The following is a 20,860-nucleotide window of genomic DNA, read 5'->3' as shown; positions in this document are numbered from 1 at the left end:
AATATGACGGTAGTATTCTTCATTCTCAATAGAGTAAGTCATCAATAACTACTTTCAAAACTTTGTATAGGATACTAGTCTACCTCATGGTGCTTCCTGGTTCACGTAAATTAGATCCAGAATCCTTACCACAAGTGACTGGACAGATGGGGGCAGAGATGATGGAAACCCTGGCGTACCAGGGGATTCAATCAGGTCATTTCGTTTCCCTTTCTATTGAAATGCTACAGAATCAATAAATTAACGAATACACAAATAAACGAATGAAATACAATAAACAAATGAATGAAAAGGGATAAATGTATAGATAAATAATTAAATCAATAACTCATAGAAAATAAATCGAAAGAAAGGAAGTAGGAAATAGATAAATGGAAAGTTAACAATGCCATTAAATCTTCTTTGTCATGTTAGATGCTGTTGTCAGCGGTTGGAAGTTTCATCACTTTCCGAGAGAAAAAGCATCTCCTTCAGCTCCTTGTTTATTTGGGCATATTGTGGTATAGGCAAAATTCTTCATTAGGGGATGATCTTTATCAACGATATATCGTTACATTGAGTGGCTTTGCTGTAACAGCTGCTTTTAGTAACAGCTGTTTTATCCCCTCCCCCTAACCTCCCCATGCACACTTCTCCATCTATCTATCTATCTATCTATCTATCTATCTATCTATCTATCTATCTATCTATCTATCTATCTATCTATCTATCTATCTATCTATCTATCTATATCTACCTATCCATCAAACTACCACAACTACACACACACACATACACACACACTCACACACACAAACAAAATGTGTATGCATGCATGTATGTATGTATGTATGTATGTATGTATGTATGTATGTATGTATGTATGTATGTATGTATGTATGTAAAAATCTTAAGCATATTTAGACAACAAACACGCCCACCTACCCTCTCACACACATAGACGCACAAACAAACATGCAAACAGTCACACACATACGCGCATATATATGATACTCACAACTATACATACACATAATCGACTACACACACACACAAACACACACACACATACACAAAACACATGTAAATAGCTAGATCACGAGCACCCACAGTATGACACGCAACCGGCAACAGCTGTTCAATTCTCTCCGTCACAATCTCTTTACTCTTTATAGTGATCGGCCTCTCGCCACTATTAGCATTGGGATAAAAGCTCTCCTAATCTCACACTACAACCAACCCCATTATTTTACCAGCACAACTTCCTCGTATATTACCATCCTAACACACGTGCTCATCTTAATTTGAATCAGTTGGTTGAATTGTCACCCCGATTCTGAGGAAACATCATATTAGTTTTAATCTATCATTTTCCACCTATTAAATTCAGTAACAGTATAAGTGAACATAATAGGTTATTTTCCATAGGTTATATGATATAGACTGACAATGTTCCTTTGGAATAATTTGTTTTTGTTTTTCCATGTTCTCATTGTGATTTCAATATGGCTAAGTGTTTGTCACGGGACTTTACAAAGTGACATAGGTGAGTTTTTAGAAATGAAAATTGATTTATCTACTGGATTTTCATATTTCCTTGTTTTTTTTTTATTTTTTATTGTTGTTGGTGTTATTATTTTTTTTTCACGCTGTATCATATGCCAAACACATTCACAATACATCACTTAATTCTTCCAACTTTCCCATATGGAACCAAATGTCTATTTCATATCATAGTTGGCGCCTTTTATAATTCACAGGAATTGAATCAACACTTTATGCTCTGTCGATTTTTTGTTGTTTAATATTTTTTTAAATGACAAATGATACAGTCAGTTCTACAACCAAAACATTCATTGCGCGTGCCTCGTTTCTATCTATCTATCTATCTATCTATCTATCTATCTATCTATCTATATATATATTATTAATCATATCTATATATATATATATATATATATATATATATATATATATATATATATCTTAACACACACAACACACACTCTCTCTCTCTCTCTCTCTCTCTCTCTCTCTCTCTCTCTCTCTCTCTCTCTCTCTCTTTAGTATGCTTATTTCCTGTAGTTGTAAAATCACCCACAACCAAGAAAAAAAGACCAAAAAAAAAAAAACCCAAACAAACCAAACAAACCGAAAACGAAAAACAACAAACAAATTACCCACACAAAAAACAAAACAAAACAAAACAAAACCAAAACCAAAACAAACAAAACAATTTAATAGTTCTCAGATTCTTTAATCTGGCACACTCTGTAGTCCGAGTCAACGTGCACCTATTACTAGGTCTGATAACAGACCGCAATTAAGGGCTTGCTTTATTCTTGTCGTAGTGGACTATATTCTGAGTTGATTTGAGACTATTTCCATTACAACAAAGAGCCCATAACAATATGAGTAATCAGCCCTGCACATAAATACACGTTGGTCCGAGTCAAGCTGACAGTGCTAGTGCTAACACTGATCAGAAACTTGGAATTCTAATTCCCTGCAGATTAGGTAGTTATAATATTATTCGTATCCGATATGTGGCATAACAATTAAACAAGCTTCATTTTCAGCATCACGTTTGCTCCACGTAATATCAGTTTAACCAGTTAACAGCCGGATTTAAATAGATCGATTTTTGAAAGACCAGTTTTCTAGCCAAATTTTTGAATACGAGTTTTTCAAATGTACGACAGTAACCAGTCAACGCGATATCAAGCGACATGGAGCATTAAAATGACCTATTGAAAGGGAATAATTGTGAAACCTGGGGCCGCTTTGGTTAGGCATTTTACACATACCACACTAAGACCAAACCCGAAAGAGTATCTGGCAGTTGGCAGTGACGGATATTGTGAATGCTCGAGAGCCAAAGGGGCGCCTCCATTTTTATGAAATTAAATGGAATAATTGAACCGTTGTGAATCGCATAGAGAGTTGTGGAAATCGTGGAAATACGCCATAAAAACGATATTATGATTTATTTATTCGTTTATTTATTCATTTTACGTTTTCATTATTTATTTATTTATTCACCGTTTATTTACCAAGCTGTATTTTTCTCAAGGGTCATTTTCATTCTGTCACCCTACCGTCATTCTCACCTTCCTCCTTCCCATTCTCCTCTTTCTTTTCTTCATCCATCTCCACTTCCTCTCTTATTCCCCTCCTCATCCTCCTCATTCTGCCACACCACCACAACTGCCATCACCACACCATCACTATTACCACCACCACCACCACCACCACCACCACCACCACGACCATCACCACAAGAATTGTCAGTATCACTTATTGGTCCACTGTAAATCAATTATCCGATGTCATAAAAACCTGTTACCCTACAACATATCATCCTCTTCCCACTCACGTGGATTGATCTATACAGTATGTTTTCCGTGGATTTCGTCTTTAGTCCAGCGGTGAATAATGACCTACACTATTAAACAATCCACTCAACTCGTCAGACAGCTTGTGTTTTGACCAGTCTTTGTAGAATACATTCACCCATTTGGTCCACCCGAAAGTACTCTCACAAGATCTTTGATTAGACTTAATTACCTTTTCAATCCTTACTGAGCGAACAGGGAGTTCTGATAAATGATTCATGCGTACTTTTTTGGAGTCTCTTTTTGCTAAGTTTGGGGTCATCTGGGGTCATCTGAATCCATTGATGTTTGAGGAAAAAGTAATCTGGTTAAAATGAAAAAAAAAGAGTGTTTTGCTAGAGTACGGCTGTGTGTACTTGATGCGCCTTTAAAATGATTGGCAATGGTTGTATGCTAGGACTTGGTGAAAAAAAGCACACCTAGCTAGGCAGTTAACTATGATGGAGTCCTTGCTTTGCTTTCACTAGTAAAGGACGATAACAGATATCTGTTACTTGATCTTTGCTTGATTTGCATCATGAAAGTTCACGCCATAAATTTGAAAATATAAATCATTGTTACAGTTGGTGAATTTCAGTCATAAGCTTTCAAAGCGTTAACTAGATATCAAAAATGCCAGCTGTTTCTTATCTCTTGACCTGGACGAATGCTAAATGGATCTTTATCATAGAATCATATTTCTTTGTTGACAGCCATTGTAGACTTCTGTTATTAGTTGAAACATTTGGCAAACATGTCAATAGCCTTTTTGTCTCTGTTTTTTTTTTTTTGGTTTCATTTTGTTTTGTTTTTGTGGGTTTTCACTTTGGTTATGAGGTTTGCTTGCAGCTAAAGTGTACTTTTTTGCAAATCTAATAACCCAGATTGTTTGGGCTCATTGTAGTTATGGAAATATCTCCAGCCCACGCAAACCATTGTCCATTGTAAAAATGTTAAATCAAGCATAGAATTGATTTCAGTTATCAGACCTGCAAATATGATCACGTAGCTTACAGCATTTTAATTAACGTCACATTTGCGTTCTGGAAAGGAAGATGATAATAGATAGTAGTATGATATAACGAAAAGTAACACGAAGGAGACTATTTCAAAGAACGAAGTCGATCTCAGTATCTATGTTATCATCTTTGATATCATCATCATGATCACCATCTTCAATCCTTTGATCTGATGATCGTCGGGGCGATGCAGATCGCACCACTTTCCGCCATTCTTATCCATTGTTAAGCGTGGTCGTTAATCTACCGGGGTACGACCAGTCCGGCATGTCAAGTGTTGTGTTTCTGTCTTCCATGTATCCTTTCGGTGGACTTATATAGCTCAGTGGCGTCCATCTCCTCTCCGAACTAATTTACAAAGTCTCACATATCAGAGCAGGAGACACTTCTTTTAAATATCTACAATATTCCCATTATTTATCTCGTTGTCATTTCAGACATTTTCACGAAGAGAGCAGTAACAGGGATATGATTCCACAATTCGCTTCGCTGTTCCTTCTCTCTTGTTGAAGACAGTTCGTTACAAAAGCAGATAGTGTAGTAAAATCGAATCCCGTCTGTAAAGAGCGAAAGCATTTAGTGTGATTTGGAGGTAAAATTAATCAGTCATTTCACACACAACGTTGACAAGTGTGTGAATGACCTTGGCATGAACAGACCAATAAAAGAAATAATCGATTAGGATCAATATTTTACTTTTCAAACAATCGAGGCATTGATCACATGGTTTGTTGTGTGAATCTTTCTTTTAATAAAGTAAACATTTTGGCAAACTAACGATGTTGAACAGTGAACGTTTAAAAAGTTGTGAGCAATATTTTCATAATGCGGGCCATAATATTATTTCGAAAATTAGTCAATGACTCAAACACATTGACAATATTTAGATCATCCCAATTCTTTATTTTGCTATTGAAAAGGATGGGGATAGGCCAAGCGATTAAACGATAAGGTCAGCATACATTGTACAGGGGAACGGCTATTCGTAAGCTAATAATAATATCGTCGGTTTATAAATCTGCCCAGTACATTGAGACTCCCCGCATGGCAAACGATTACGGCCTTCACTGCTCTGACCGCTAAATTGTCATTGGTAATTTCCAAGGGTTTTGACACGTTCAGTAATATGACGGCAACACGTGTAATCTTTGTATTGTTTTACAGTACCACACCCGACTCGTTCTGTCCCATAACACACTGGACGATACTCAAATTGTAATGGACTGTGTGTCTATTTCATACAATGGTTTTCATATTAACGACGTTTTTTCTGCATTTCAGTCTACCCACCAGAATACGGCAGTTAACGGGTTAAAAGAAAGTACTCACTACTTGTACAAGTACTAGAGTAGTGGTCAATTTTATTTTTTTACGAGTTTGGTTAACAAAACAATGTGTTAAAAACACCAGTAAAGTGAGGCAATAAGTCTACCACTAGTTAATATATTCTTTCTTTATTAGATATGAGGGTTTTTGCAGCGCTTGTTATACTTTTAAGTCATTTCAACGCGAGGTTTTGTCCCTTGATATGATAATTATGAGAACAAGACAATACAGTAACAAGTATGATCATAATTATCTACAACAAATAAAAGGATGATTTCTAATTGGGTTTATCATCAAATGACGTTTTTACTGTTAATACCAGAAAAATATATCAAAACATTTCTTTGTAGATCATATGAGCCATCATTGCCAAGAGGCGCAGCTTCCCTGAAGTAATAGAAGTATGTGTTAACAAAATTATGTTGTCAGATAGCAATCAAATGAACTCGTGACAGAATATATTGAATTATTATTCTGAGTCGTACTGTATGAGATTCGCGTGTATTGGTTGGACAATAGAATATTTACAACAAACCCAATACAATGATTATAGCATAACAATAAAAACTTAATCTAAATCCTATATTGGGTGCTTTGATGGATTAAAAATTTAAGGAAGAATTTTGCCACTATAATTTCTCGACGTGTCAATAAATAATTGAGACAAATCAAGCGAGTATTTTTTTTTTTATCACACGTGTACTTTGGTTTTAACCCATAGAGAGTATATTATATACGAGCTTATTCAACAAGTTTAGGATCATTTCATAAGATCTATAATTGGCTAAAATATCTTAAAGAAATGTTTAGTCAGTAATGGTAAAAAGTGGATAAAGTAGATTAACTTGCGAATCTCCCTGGGGCCATGAAGTCGTGGTTTACCGTATTTGATGTTGCATGAAAAGATTAATTACAATCACAATTCTACCATTTTTTTTACAATTGTGTTAATGTTAATGGAGAGCTGCTGGCAAAATTTTGTGCATTGAACAGTTCTGGAAAGGACGATAGCCAATCGTAGTGTACTTTCCCCTAAATCTAACAGATCCCGCTACCCTTCCATTATTGAAAGGCTGGATCAACGAATTAAGGGATACGTTATAGTTTCGACAGCTTGACGCGAAAACCGTGTCACAACACACACACACACACATACACACACACACACTCACAAACAGACACACACACACACACACACACATCTTGGTTGACCTGTCTGAGTTTGTCTATCGATTGTCAGGTATTATTTCATTGTTATGCACGTGTATTGTGTACTCACTTAATTGATATTCACGTGTGCATTGTGTCCTCAATTGTAGGCAATAAGTGACGATATAAATGGAAACACACACACACAGACACACACTCACACACACACACACACACACACACACACATATATATATATATATATATATATATATATATATATATATATATATATATATATATATATATATACAAATGTTTGACAATTAATTGCACTCCTACTATATCCACAACAGGCACGCATTAATGATACAACCAAGGTCCATTGACATTCATAAAACAGCCCGCATCCCAAATGAGTTTAATTTGTGTCTCTACTCACGCTCAATGCTGTGCTATATGCATTCTAGATAGTTCCCTTTTAAATAATTATACATAACCCCGTGCAACTACCCTTAATAGAACATCGTTTTCAAAGATTTTCGATCACATTTTCGACATTGTGGTGTTTTGATATGACACTCATCTTTTGATCACTGGTTCGAGCTCTGCTTTTGGTGCGCGAATTTGGGTTGTTGAAAAAGGCTGTTACCCACAAGTCCTCATCCTACTCGTTATAAAATGAGTACCTGACCATTAACGATGTAGTGAAAAGGTAATAGCGCCTTACAGATGTTTTGTATCGTCCTGGATGTTCAATGTAGCGGTTGGCTTTGGAACCCGTGTAAATAAACTTGAGCATATGTTCGTGAATATTCCAGCTATACATAAAATCTCAATCTCAGTTAAAGTCCGTTTGCCATGGATATGGGACAGACAATGAAATTGAATTGTAATAAGAAACAATCATTATGACTCCATTCCCGACTCCAAGGTCAGCGAGTTACCCCATCACTAGACCATTGTCTCGTAATAGTTAGAATTATAGAGAATACGCTTCAACAGTCGTAACGACATTCCCCCGTAATGACGCATGGTAACTTAGTAACTGTCTCTAAACTATCGGAACAATGCCGGACGTCTTTATGAAATACTTCTCCGACGAGCATAAAAGCGTATCCAGAGGGAAAAAAAATCCCCCATTATAAATCTGATCATGTTTTGACTCTTACACATTCTGATCACAAGACATATAAAAAGTTCTAGCCAGCATGAGAATAAAAAGTACAGATTTTCTTTGTTTAGAACCACGATGGCTGCCGTTGCTGGCCGACGTGACATCAGACTATTGAATCCAATTGTAACTCATACATTGGTGTAATGACTATGACTCTTCTTGGAATTTGGAATGATAATGATGCCGTATAATGAAATAAAGTTTCTTTCCTCTTTAGTCAGAAAACATTTATTTCATAAATCGATAAATCTAAATGACGCCAAAGGTATTAAACTCGTGACTTCAAACATGGAGGCCGCACAGTGTGGTGGGAAATCGAACTGGTTATCCTTATCATCACGTTTTAAAAGCGGAACACTCGAACGTGTTGCCTCTAAAATCTCTTTTTCTTACCTGTGAATCCTAGAAATGCTATTTGTATGTAGATATCGTATTTTATTTCACTTTTGTTGCACGTTCACCGACGCCTGGCCAAAATGTTAAAACCATGTCAATTCGGGGTGTGAGATATAGCAGTCCGTTAACAATGGTCAGTTTCCGATATCTTGACCATTTTTTGCCTATAATCCTTTAAGCCAAATTAAGAGCAGTTTTATATTGACATTGGCTTAATTGTAGACGGAGACTGTCCATGTTCTAAGTGTTTTTTATTGAAGGTGTTAATTTCCTTCAATTGAAGGATTTTTGAAATAGACGCACGAGCGAGTGAAAATCGCTCGTCACAGTGAGGTCATTGTAGGGATACACAGATACACAAAAGTACTCCTGAACTCCTGCGTCTGAAGTATCAAACTCGTTTCCAATGTGCGCTCCCAATGTCGCTTTTATCAGACCTGCAAATATATGCATGTCGACGGACACCCATTACAAAGCAAAGCAATATTTCTAAAATATAAGATTTCGTCATATGATGTCTATTTTTTTGTTGTTGACGTCATTGCTAATTTGACGCAATAAAAAAATGTATGATCCATGTCGTCACAAAACATAAGCGTCATTGTCATATGACAGCCTAATAGTCCATTCTTTCTTAGAAGGAACGAAATTGACGTCACTCAGTCCCTTCATATTGTTTTTAGACAGCCAATTTAGGATTAGTTATCACTAAATTATATCGATCAAACTATAAACTTTCAATGTTACACATAGATTTTACCTAAACGCATAGCATCAATTAGTATAAACACTAGACTCTAATCATTCTGTTTTAAAAGGCAGAAATGAATTAAAACGCAAATGATCTGTTAAGCAGAAATACATTTCTTTAATTTTGATGGAGGTTTTCATTCGTTTAAATTGAAAAATCCAAGTTTGTGAACATTCTCTGTCATTACTAAAGGTAAAACCAAAGCATACAGGATCTCAGTTTGTAGACCATGTATTTTATAATAACTCTTATTAAGTCTTTGATACCCCGTAGTATTTGTACATGTGTTCCCTCTTAATAGCAGCCCAACCTCAATTCCCTATTACGACATGAAAAGGGTGTTACATGCCGCCTACATCATTACCCTAGAAAGAGGAGAGCTAACGCTCTTTCTAGGATCATTACGAACAAGTAACGTCTATTTTTAAACCATTACTCATTATGTGTAGCCGAGCATGGCAGCATGTGCTCACTCCACAAAGCGCCACAATATCATTCCCCACACGGTGTGTAATTATAATATATTATTATGTATTCCTGTCTAAAGACACACGCTGGTGTGCATAATGTGTTGTGTTTTATTACTGTGGTATGAACAGCAGGGACATTTACATAGACGCCGATAAGCCTATCTAATAACACGAATAACACTCAGTGTAACTTTGTATTTATTTCCGCATTATAGTATAGCTGTCCTACGTCCTTATACTGGTATTATGTCGTGGGGAATTAGAGATGCCAAAAGATGGATTTATCACTGAAATATCGGAAATCTGAAAATTTTCGTTTTCTTCCTCGAAATACATTCACACACGTTTCATATTTTAAAAAAACCAAAAAGAAACTTTAGATTAAACGCGAAGTCCAAGGTTTGAGATTTTTTGCCAAGATCAGTTAAATCGATCGATATTTGAAGGATGAGGTTTCTAGCCAAGTTTTGAGACACGAGTTTTTTTCCCGAGTACGGCAGTTAATTGGTTAAGGTTATGGGTCACATATGATATAGTACACGTACTGGCGGAAATGGACAACTTCTTCCGGGTCGTTCCATTGGAAGTTGACGCATGCATTTAATCCAGTTTTACTTCTGCAAGTGCCAATCGACCAAAATGAGGGGTAATTATCCAAACCAGCTCTTTGATTGGATAGTAAAAACGAAAGTAATGATTGATGCTGGTTCAGAATTCTGATCCTTAATTTTGGTGTAAGGAGTATTCATTGTCTGTGTGAACAGATAATAGCGATTTCATGTTTTACTCTATCAATTGAATCCCACTCAAAACAAAACAAAACCAATCAAAAAACAAACAAAAATCTATGTACAAATTCAAGCGATGTTGAGCACTGTCAGGAGACAATGATCATAAAGCTATGGTCACGGCGTTGTGGACTTCGGTCATCACGGCGCTTTAGAAACGTTACCTCATTAGACTCTGTCAAGGATTCACAAGTAATATGCAGTGATGGGCATTGTAAGGATACCTGAAAATTAAAATGTACGCCCAACAGGCGACATGTGTTGTATGAAATAGCAATTTAGTTCCATACAATTCGCTGGGGGATTCCATGAAGCATTGGGAAGCGTATTGGGCATGGTGAATCCGTTTGAATTAGGATATGCAAATGTACGTAGCTATTCTATTTATGTGTTGAATGCAGTTTATTAAGTCGATAAAAGTTGATATAATTTAGACTCGCACATTTAAACTATTCATATAGCGCAACAGCAACACTTGCCATGTAGACGAGACATAACACCTGTTAGGCGAACTTACATTTTTACGGACAGAGGTACTCAATTTACACCTGAATACGGTGAGAGAATGTGAGTATAAAGCCTGTTCCAAGGACTCAATAATGTGCCGCTCAAAGCGGGGCTCGAACCCTGAATCTTCCGGCCCAAAGGCGAGTGTCATTCCACGAGACTACATTGACATTATAGCTGCGCGCAACAGGAATTTCTCTCTCTCTCTCTCTCTCTCTCTCTCTCTCTCTCTCTCTCTCTCTCTCTCTCTCTCTCTCTTTCTCTCTCTCTTTCTCTCTCTCTTTCTTTCTCTCTCGATCTTTCCATCTCTCTCTCTCTCTCTCTCTCTCTCTCTCTCTCTCTCTCTCTCTCTCTCTATCTATCTATCTATTTATCTCTCTTTGTGTATGTGTGTGTATGTATGGGATTGGATGGATGGGCGGGGGGGGGGGGGGGGGGGTCTAATGTATGTATGGGGATATTGGATAGATACTCGGAAGCGAGAATAGATAATAAGACACTCGGGCGTTGAGTGTAACCTGCTGTTTTCCTTTTTTAATCAAGCCACCGCAGGAGCAATTTTATTGAGCTTTTGTTATTTTTTTTCTCTCCCTCATTTACTCACGTTGTGTCTCTCATATTTATCGTGCGGATATTATCGAATATCATTGGGATATCAACTTGAATTATGAATGAAATCCGGCTCATGATAATCAGCAACTTTGGGGCAGCAACATCTGATAAAAATGGAAAAGAGGAGTCCATCGCAGCTACCCAAGCCAAAGAACAGCATTTAAATCCTGTATCTTTAACTTAAACAGCCAGTAACACTTGCTGTCAACCTTTGGCACTCACTTCACACAAGGAGACCGAGACCGTTCGATGATGTCGAGATTTTTTCTGCCCCCCCCCCCCCCTGTCCACCTAGCAGTGATTGGGTAGCTGGGTCTGTTAGATCTGGCGGAATGTTCTTTGCGATAGAATAGCGTCATATCCAAAGGGTAGAAACAATTACTATTGTCAGTTTCACGGGATAAACTCCGGGTTCAAGGGCCTTGTGACTCTGAAGGACTTCTTTTGGGATAAAATGCTATTTTATCGCAACGTATTTTCAGTCCCCCAGTCGATGCTAGTTGGACAGGAAAAATTCGCTCTTCTGCACATGATTGTTACATACCGGCGCCCAGTCATTCCTTGAAGGAATATAGGTAATCCATCAAACAACGTATGATGTCAACAGGAAGCACACATGCTGCTCAACGAGATCAAAATGGGGTTAATAATTTTGCCCAAGGAAAAACAAAACAAAACGAATGTGCCTGACGTGGAACTAGAACTCTGAACCCTTTGGATCACAGTGCAATACCTTAACCACTCGGCCACATCGCTCCGTGGTGGTCATAAGGTCAGGAACCTCTTCGCCATCCCCCCCCCCCCTAAAAAAACAAAAAACAACAAAAAAAAAAAAATAAAAACAGAAAAAAAAAATTCTGCTCAACCTGGAATCGAAGCGGTCCTTTTGTTTTTGGGGCGAGTGCTTAACCGAGTGCTTAACCGTTCCGATGGCTGCATTGGTTTTCTTCCCATGTCTATACAAGTTGTGGGAACGATTCCAAATTCTTGAACGCTTTCAAAAGCTCCCTCTGACGACGTCTGCGGACATCAGATGTTCTGTGTTGACCAACGATTGCCCGCGATATTAAGTAGTCTTCTTCTTCTTCTTCTTCTTCTTCTTCTTCTTCTTCTTCTTCTTCTTCTTCTTCTTCTTCTTCTTCTTCTTCTTCTTCTTCTTCTTCTTCTTCTTCTTCTTTTTTTTTTTCTCCTCCTCCTCCTCCTCCCCCTCCTCCTCCTCCTCCTCCCCCTCCTCCTCTTCCTCCTTTTCTTCTGCCTCTTCTTCATCTGATCTTGATCTGATAATACTCAGTTACTTTCCCCAACCCAGAGAGGATGGTGTATTTCGACATTATGTAGGTTCTGGACCCAAATCGGTTGGTTTTAGTTTGTCGATTCGAGACCTACCAGAATACTGCCTTCCCAGATTTGAAATCAGTCAGCCCTTCAGTTCACCCCTTCAGTCACCCCTTCAGTCACCCCTTCAGTCACCCCTTCGCCAGGGAGAATGCTTTCGGCCTACTCTGTTAATAATAATAATAATAATAATAATAATAATAATAATAATGATAATAATAATAATAATAATAATAATAATAATAATGATAATAATAATAATAATAATAATAATAATAATAATTGATGATAATAATAATAACAATAATAATAATAATAATAATAATAATAATAATGAATAATAATAATAATAATAATAATAATAATAATAATAATAATAATAATATAATAATATTAATAATAATAATAATAATAATAATAATAATAATAATAATAATAATAATAATAATAATAATAATAAAGATAAAAATAAAATAAAATAAAATGATAATGCTGAAAACTTATATAGCGCTATAAATCCGAGACGCCAGACTCTAAGCGCTTAAATTACAAATTACTTTGGCTGAAACATACTCACTCACACATAAGTACACACACACACACACACACACACACTCACACAAACACACACAACAACACAAACCAGACGACTATCTTGCTTCTCATATTGTCATCTACTAAAATCTAACAGATAAGTTTTAAGCGATCGTTTAAAAATAGACAAAGATTCTATTTCATGATTGCTCTGTCGTAAGGCGTTCCAAACAGGGGGTCCGAAATGAGAAAAGGATCTCATTCCAGCGTTTTTGCGTATTTGGGGACAACTAATTTGATGGAATCACTGGCCGAATGTAAGGGGCGGATCTTTAAAATATCTTTCGATTAGTTCCGAAAGGTAGGAAAGGGCAGTACTTTCAAGACAACGATACGCTAAAACACAAGCTATGAATTTAATCCTTTTCTCAACAGGCAACAAATGCAGGTCATGAAGCAGAAGTCTGGCAGAGTCACACCTACGCTTGTTTTGGACAATCTGAATTCGTCTCAGATTATGTTGCGAAACACCAAACAAGAGCATCACAAGCATCCAATTTCGATAGCACGAGGGACACAAATAGTTGTTTGATCACATTCTCAGATATGAACCGTCTAATAGAGCAATCTTTTTTAGTTGGAAAAAGAGAGATCAAACCAAATTATTAACCTGATGCTCCATCTACAGTCCAGAGTGCCGAGGTTTTTCACTTTGTCAACAATTTGAATGGAAGCATCGCCAGCTTCAAATCTGTTTCACTTTTCCATTTCCTGTTCCCCACATACAACACGAACCTCCGTCTAATCATCATTCAGTTTCAGTCTGTTCTCATTCATCCATTTCTTAACACTTTGGATGCACTTATTACTAATGTCTGATAGTCATAGTAAATTAATTGGAGACGTAGTAAAGCAGCGTATCATCAGCGCATTGATGGTAGACAGACCGAAACTTCTGATGATTTTAGACTGAGGGCCAACGTACAGAACAAAAGAACCAGTCGGGTGACCCCACAATCGAAAATGATTTCCTAATATCTATTTTCATCCACCGTAATAATCTGTTTACGATTAAACAAATACGGCCTAAACCAATCAAACGCTGCACCAGACACGCCATAAATAATTTCAAGATGTTTGAAGAAAAGATTGTGATCGATCTTGTCAAAATCGGACGCAAGGTCAAGCAAATTCAGCAAAGAACGTGAACCATTGTCTGTGACAGAGAGAAGATAATTAACAACCCTAACAAGTGCGGTTTCTGCCATATGATGTTGCCTTAAAGCCGACAGAAATTTTTCTTCAAGACAATCATTTTAAAGATTTGTTGGCTTGGTAGTGGACGGTAAATACAATGAAATGACTTTTTAAAATTATTTCCATGAATGGCAAATCCAGCAAACTCAAAGCTTCTAAAATCCTCATGGTGGAATGATATCTTATCATAGAGTGACAAGTTGTAAATGATTTCAATTCCACCACCTTTCCTCCCAATGCTTGGAAACAATTTAACACTAAAGCCTTCGGGTGTAATTGCTTTCAGAACTTGATCATCATATGAATGGCTAAGTTTTCCAAGATGACAAAATTAGCCATTTTGTGATGTTCAGTTATGTCGATTATATCTTGAATTTTATTACTGCACGATCTAACATTTAGTAATCCGATTTTTATACACGTATGATCACTACGTGCAGGTAGTTGTTTGGAAACAACAGTTACTGGCAATGTAACTGACTGAAATAATGTGAACATTGTGTGATTTTTTTGTTGTTGATTTTTAAAAAATTCAATTAATTCATGTGTTTCATTGCCCCCTAAATATAGAGTTGACAGTCAATATCACGTTACGAGATTCATCATGTGATTATGGCATAATTAAGTAGTAAGATTATTAAAGTTCAAATACAAAACAGAACGAAACAAAATCTATTCCGGATGCGATGCTAATTAGATCTTTTGCGTTGAAAAAGTATGATGACTGGTACCTTACCAACCATCGTGTACTCGAGAGCTTGATAAGAACCGGTTTTTAGGCACTTGCTTAACCTAGTCTTTACTAGACTGGTAAAGGACACTAGATCTAGTCACCCTACATAAGAATGGGTCCTGGTGTCCATTCCTTTGGCGTTATGGATGAATACCAACCCCACAGCCGGCGTCTATCTAAATTGCAATGCGTGTGTCAGCTGGGTGGAATACATTATAGTATTGTAATGACTTTGTTATATGATGTACTGACCGGCAATGATAAAACAGCCTGTTCTCATTTTGGCCACAAAAACGTTTGCTATCGATAGATTGAATGGCCTCAAATAATTAAAAGACTGGCAGGAGACTTCCAGCATGGATATGTAGCCATACGCTACGACCACCACTACTACCCATAATAATCAAACGGTGTTTTGTCAGTGCACGGCAGTATAAAATGTGACGTGTATCGGGTTTTTTTTCATACACATTTACTGCTCTATAATGTATTCCGCACATGTGGTGTGTGTTCGCAACACAATCAAAGAGACATAATATCCGACTAATAGTCTAAATATTTTTGCATCTTATGAGAGCGATATAATCAAAATATAGCTATATTATTATATCTTCATTATACCATTCTCAGACGAACAACCATCCCCTTCCTGAAATTATAAGCATTATTTCAAATGCTTCAAAATTGTGTCAAAATAATGTAGCTCTAAATGTTCACCAAACAACGTAGACTGTAGCCTGTGGTAACTCATACATTGACGCTTCCCTAAAAATTACGTCATAATACAAGCCGATGATCACCAAAAGAGAGTGGAAAGTGAATTGTTGTTAGAAGTGCTAATGATAACAAATGATCCTATTGGTTGACGTTTTCAATACACACACCATTCACTTTCCATTGGTGGTCCAAAAATGTTAAATCTGAACTTCCAAGAGGATGTCATGTCAAAGTATGGCTGTAGATCGTTCTTTGGAGAAATAAGCAATCGGGGTTTGTTGAGCAAATTGACCGTTTAGATTGTTGGGCGTTTCGAATGTTTTGAGATTTTTTTCATGAAGCGAATAGATCGGTGACTTTGAAACACATTAAGAGTACATGATTTAGCATTGTGGTCAGTGACTCGATCACATTGATAGAAAATATCGATGGTCATAATTGCCTCAATAAATTTTTCTATGTCTATCCTGTATATATATATATATATATATATATATATTATATATATATATATATATATATATATATATATATATATATATATATATAATGTATGTATAACTATTTCAAGTATAATTATGCATTCGATCTCATCAGGAAATGAGAGTGAAAGTTGAGTACTGTTATTTCATGGTTTTTAATATATATACGAGAGTGTGTGTGTGTGTAGGAAGTATTCACTAGAGTTGACTGCCAAATTATCGTAACCAACAATAAACATAGAAAAGAAGATTGCATGGGACATTGTTTTTTACCATTGAATGCTGCTTTTTGGTTTAATCATGTATCGTACACGTCAGAGCGCTCCATCTATTCCAAAAAAAAAAACAAACAAAAAAACATAGGGTTGGGGATCTGCCAATGTTTGTTTTTTTATCATCTAGCACAGAATTACTGGCAAATCTAAAAATTATAAAATACTTTTGACAGACTGAGTAACTTGCAAACCTTAAAAAAATTCAGCCTAATTATATCACCCGTTGACTCAAATTAATACTAAGAAAATCTGCCATGTCGTAATACTCAGTCCAAAATATGACCGTTGACTGTCAGTGCGCATGCGAGTATAATTGATTCTACCCAATTCTAGCACATCTGCAACAAAAAAATGATGACGTAATTTTAAATCCATCTAAAGAACCAAATCTATCGTATTGACACAACTTCGATTCAACAACTATCTTGACATAAAGACGGATTTATGATATTTATTTTCATAAGCCAAAGAAAAAAAGTCCGTTGAATATAATTTATTATCATATAAACATATATATATATATATATATATATATATATATATATATATACATATATATATATATACATATATATATATATATATACATACATATATATATATATATATATATTATATATATATATATATATATATATAATGTTTATTACGTTCTTTATTGGACAATTGGAGAGAAATTGATAGCTGATATCCCCACCGGCTGTCCAGAAATGACAACGAACAATTGAATAACGTACACTGGATTGGCCAAACAAAAACAAACACTTGATTGCAATTGCAAAATAATATCTCTTGTTGTCACATCTCCTGATGTGCTTATTAATAAATAGCCATCTGTTCTGTCCTTTTCTGACATGACATTCTCATATTTGTTTTCATTTTGGCCAGAAAACTATCACTTCAAATGCCGATCTATAAAAATGACCTTTAATTTGTCCAACCCCCCCCCCCCTCCCCAAACAAACAAAACAAACAAAAAGCAAAAACAAACAAACAAAAAAACCCCCACAAACATGAGATATCATTACAAAGTCTCAGACGTCTCTGGAGAATCAAACAGTCATACTGCCTTACTCGGGGAAAAGTAACAAAAAACTCATTTTAAAAAAATTGATCGAAAAAAGCACGTTTTGAAAATGTCGGCCATTAAACTCGTCCATCAAATAATTTGATCGATTAAAATGTCACTCATCTTGTCAAAAACTCTCAAACCTTGACTTTAGTGAAGACAGACGTTAGAGAAAAAAACGGAATGGAAGGCGAAGTCCAACTGAACGGCGCATGGTTGAGTCTTTGGGAAATGCTCTTTATTCATTTTCTCTCATCGTGCTCAGGTGTAAAATGAGTACCTGGCCGATAACGGCGTTTTCGGAAATAGTGAAATATCGCCTATCAGGCCTCATGTCTCGTCTATTAAGTGTTGCTGTTGAGTAGTGGCGCTTGTAAAGCGCTTTGAACACGTTTAGTGGATATTGCTCTAAATAAATTCTCGAGATTTAAAAATTATTCTTTACTTCATTTTATTGATGCATTTAGTTAAATAATTCATAACACCCGCCAACCGGATATAACGCCCTAACACACAAAACAATGTGTAACCTTTAACGTTTATAGTCAAATTAATATAATTTAGTGAGACATGTTCATAAAAATGTCTGTCTAAAAACAATAACAAACACTGAGTACGAGTGACGTCAATTTGGGTCCTTCTATAGATAGTATGCAGATGACGTCACTCAGGCCTTTGTTATTGTTTTTGCCATCCGCGTTTGTGAGTTGTTCTCACTAAACTGTATTAACCAGACTATAAAAGTTCATGGTTACACAGAGTTTGTGTGTTGGTCCGTTATACTTCCGGATGGCAATGTTGTGAACCCCTTGGCCAAGCGCATTCTATCTATAGATAGAATGCGCTTGGCCAAGGAGTTCACAACATTGCCATCAACTTCCGGATGGCAATGTTGTGAACTCCTTGGCCAAGCGCATTCTATCTATAGATAGAATGCGCTTGGCCAAGGAGTTCACAACATTGCCATCCGGAAGTATAACGGACCAACACACAAAACTCTGTGTAACCATGAACTTTTATAGTCCGGTTAATACAGTTTAGTGAGAACAACTCACAAACGCGGATGGCAAAAAACAATAACAAAGGCATGTGTGACGTCATCTTCATTCTATCTATAATACAATCAGATAAATAGATAAATTGGTTTCATCACAAGTACTCGTATTAACCGGATAAATACATCTCTATTGATCACACGAACTTCACGTGAAGGAGATATTAGAATAAAGACATGTTTGTCCTTGTTTTTTTCCCTCAAGCGTGAGTCAAGATCGATTCCTTGCCACCATAAAAAGTATCCTTATAACCAATCAACAACACCTGCGTGCCAGCTTATGTCACACATGTGTTGACACGAAGCGTGTCCCATGAGAAACCATATTATCAATGAGGCTGTGATTTTATACCGTCACCAATTTTCTAACAAGAAAGCAAGCTTGTCTGTGATAAGTGACTGGATAGGTGACCATAATGTCGTAGTAGTCTTTCAGAGCCATAAGACCCAGAGAACCGAAGTTTGTTCCGGTTTCTAGAACGTGCAACGGACAATAACAATTGCTTGATAAGACGCAATTTACTTTCCGCAAGATCTAAGGGACCCAGCTACCAAATCACTGCTGGTTGGACAGGGGGTCAGAAAAAAATCTTGACTGCATCCGCGTTGAAGCGAGTGCTCTACCAACAAAACAGTCGGGACCCCCGACCATAGCTGCCATACTCTGGAAAAACCCACATTAAAAAATTTGGCCAGAAAATTCGTCCTTCAAATATCGAAATATCGATCGATATTTGAAGGACGAATTTTCTGGCCAAATCTTTCCAGAGTATGACAGATAGTGCCATTATCTGGCAATATCCTTTTTCCTTTTGTGGAGATCAAAACACGTTTACTGAAACTGCCCATTGATTATGATGACCCCAAACTTTTCAAACTTGTCAAGTGTCATATCCGATAAACTCTGTAGTCTAATTTCGACCAAAAAAAAAAAAAAAAAAAAGAGTGTGGTGTATCAATTGACTTGATTATTTTCTCTTCTAGGTCAGATGACATATAAACAGCAGTTTATTGATTTATTTATACACGATCGTAGTGTTTTCGTGTCTGTGCCCAGAGACAGGGCATATTGTCATGCTGCAAAGTCAAGAGATGTTGAACGTAGCCAATGATCAGATGGGTTTCAATCATTGCAAAATGGAATTGTGTCTTTGAGTAAGGCACGTGACACAAATACATGACTCTAATGGGCATGATCTATAGTAACTTTCCATTTGCTCGAGGTCATTGGTCACATTGCAAAATGTACTTAAAGTGACCCACTTAGTGAAAAGTGTTCACAGCTTTTTAAATATCTAACATCACGATTGGTCATTTGATTCAGCTTGACACATGGGTACGTTTATAACATTTGTAAACAAAGCAGCGTGTTTATATTTGTTAAGAAATATCCAATCGTTGTACAGCAACAAATCATGTGATTGATGACCTGGTTGGACAAAAACATAAATATAGATCGCTCCCATTAGGAACTTTGAGGGAAATAAATGGAGCAAATAAAGCTCACTATTGATTCTATGCGGTTATTCTCTCTATCGATGCAAAAAGATTATTTTTTCCATTGATGCTATGAGGGTTATTCTCTCTATTGACGCTATGCGGCTATTCGCTCTATTGATGCGATGCGGTTATGCTTTCTATTGATACGATGGTGGTTATTCTCTCAATTGATGCGATGCGGTTATGCTTTCTATTGATGTTATGCGGTTATTCTCTCTATTGATGCTATGCGTTCAAGTAAATTACCGATTCTTCCCACCAAAATAGTTGTAAGCCACACTCAGAATTATGTGTGACTTTTAATGTTTATGGTCCGTTGGAGAGAATAAGATGAGAACCAATCACATCTGAGAAAC

The 20,860-nt window shown here is 36.5% G+C and overlaps 1 protein-coding gene across 1 annotated transcript in view; it reads left to right on the top strand.

The window, feature by feature from the left end:
* Positions 1-1,129: 1,129 nt before the first annotated feature.
* The window catches only part of LOC144977166 (acid phosphatase type 7-like), a 35,154-nt gene continuing 15,423 nt past the window's right edge, over positions 1,130-20,860 (top strand). Inside the window, exon 1 of the mRNA XM_078922042.1 lies at positions 1,130-1,525. Coding sequence (XP_078778168.1) covers positions 1,429-1,525 — 97 coding nt within the window. The 5' untranslated portion in view covers positions 1,130-1,428. The remainder of the gene's footprint in view (positions 1,526-20,860) is intronic.

The sequence above is a fragment of the Berghia stephanieae genome, chromosome 7, assembly GCF_034508935.2.
Source record: "Berghia stephanieae isolate SIO BIC M18660-M18661 chromosome 7, UCSD_Bste_1.3, whole genome shotgun sequence".
Classification (NCBI taxonomy): domain Eukaryota; kingdom Metazoa; phylum Mollusca; class Gastropoda; order Nudibranchia; family Aeolidiidae; genus Berghia; species Berghia stephanieae.
This window is presented reverse-complemented; position numbering and strand designations above follow the sequence as displayed.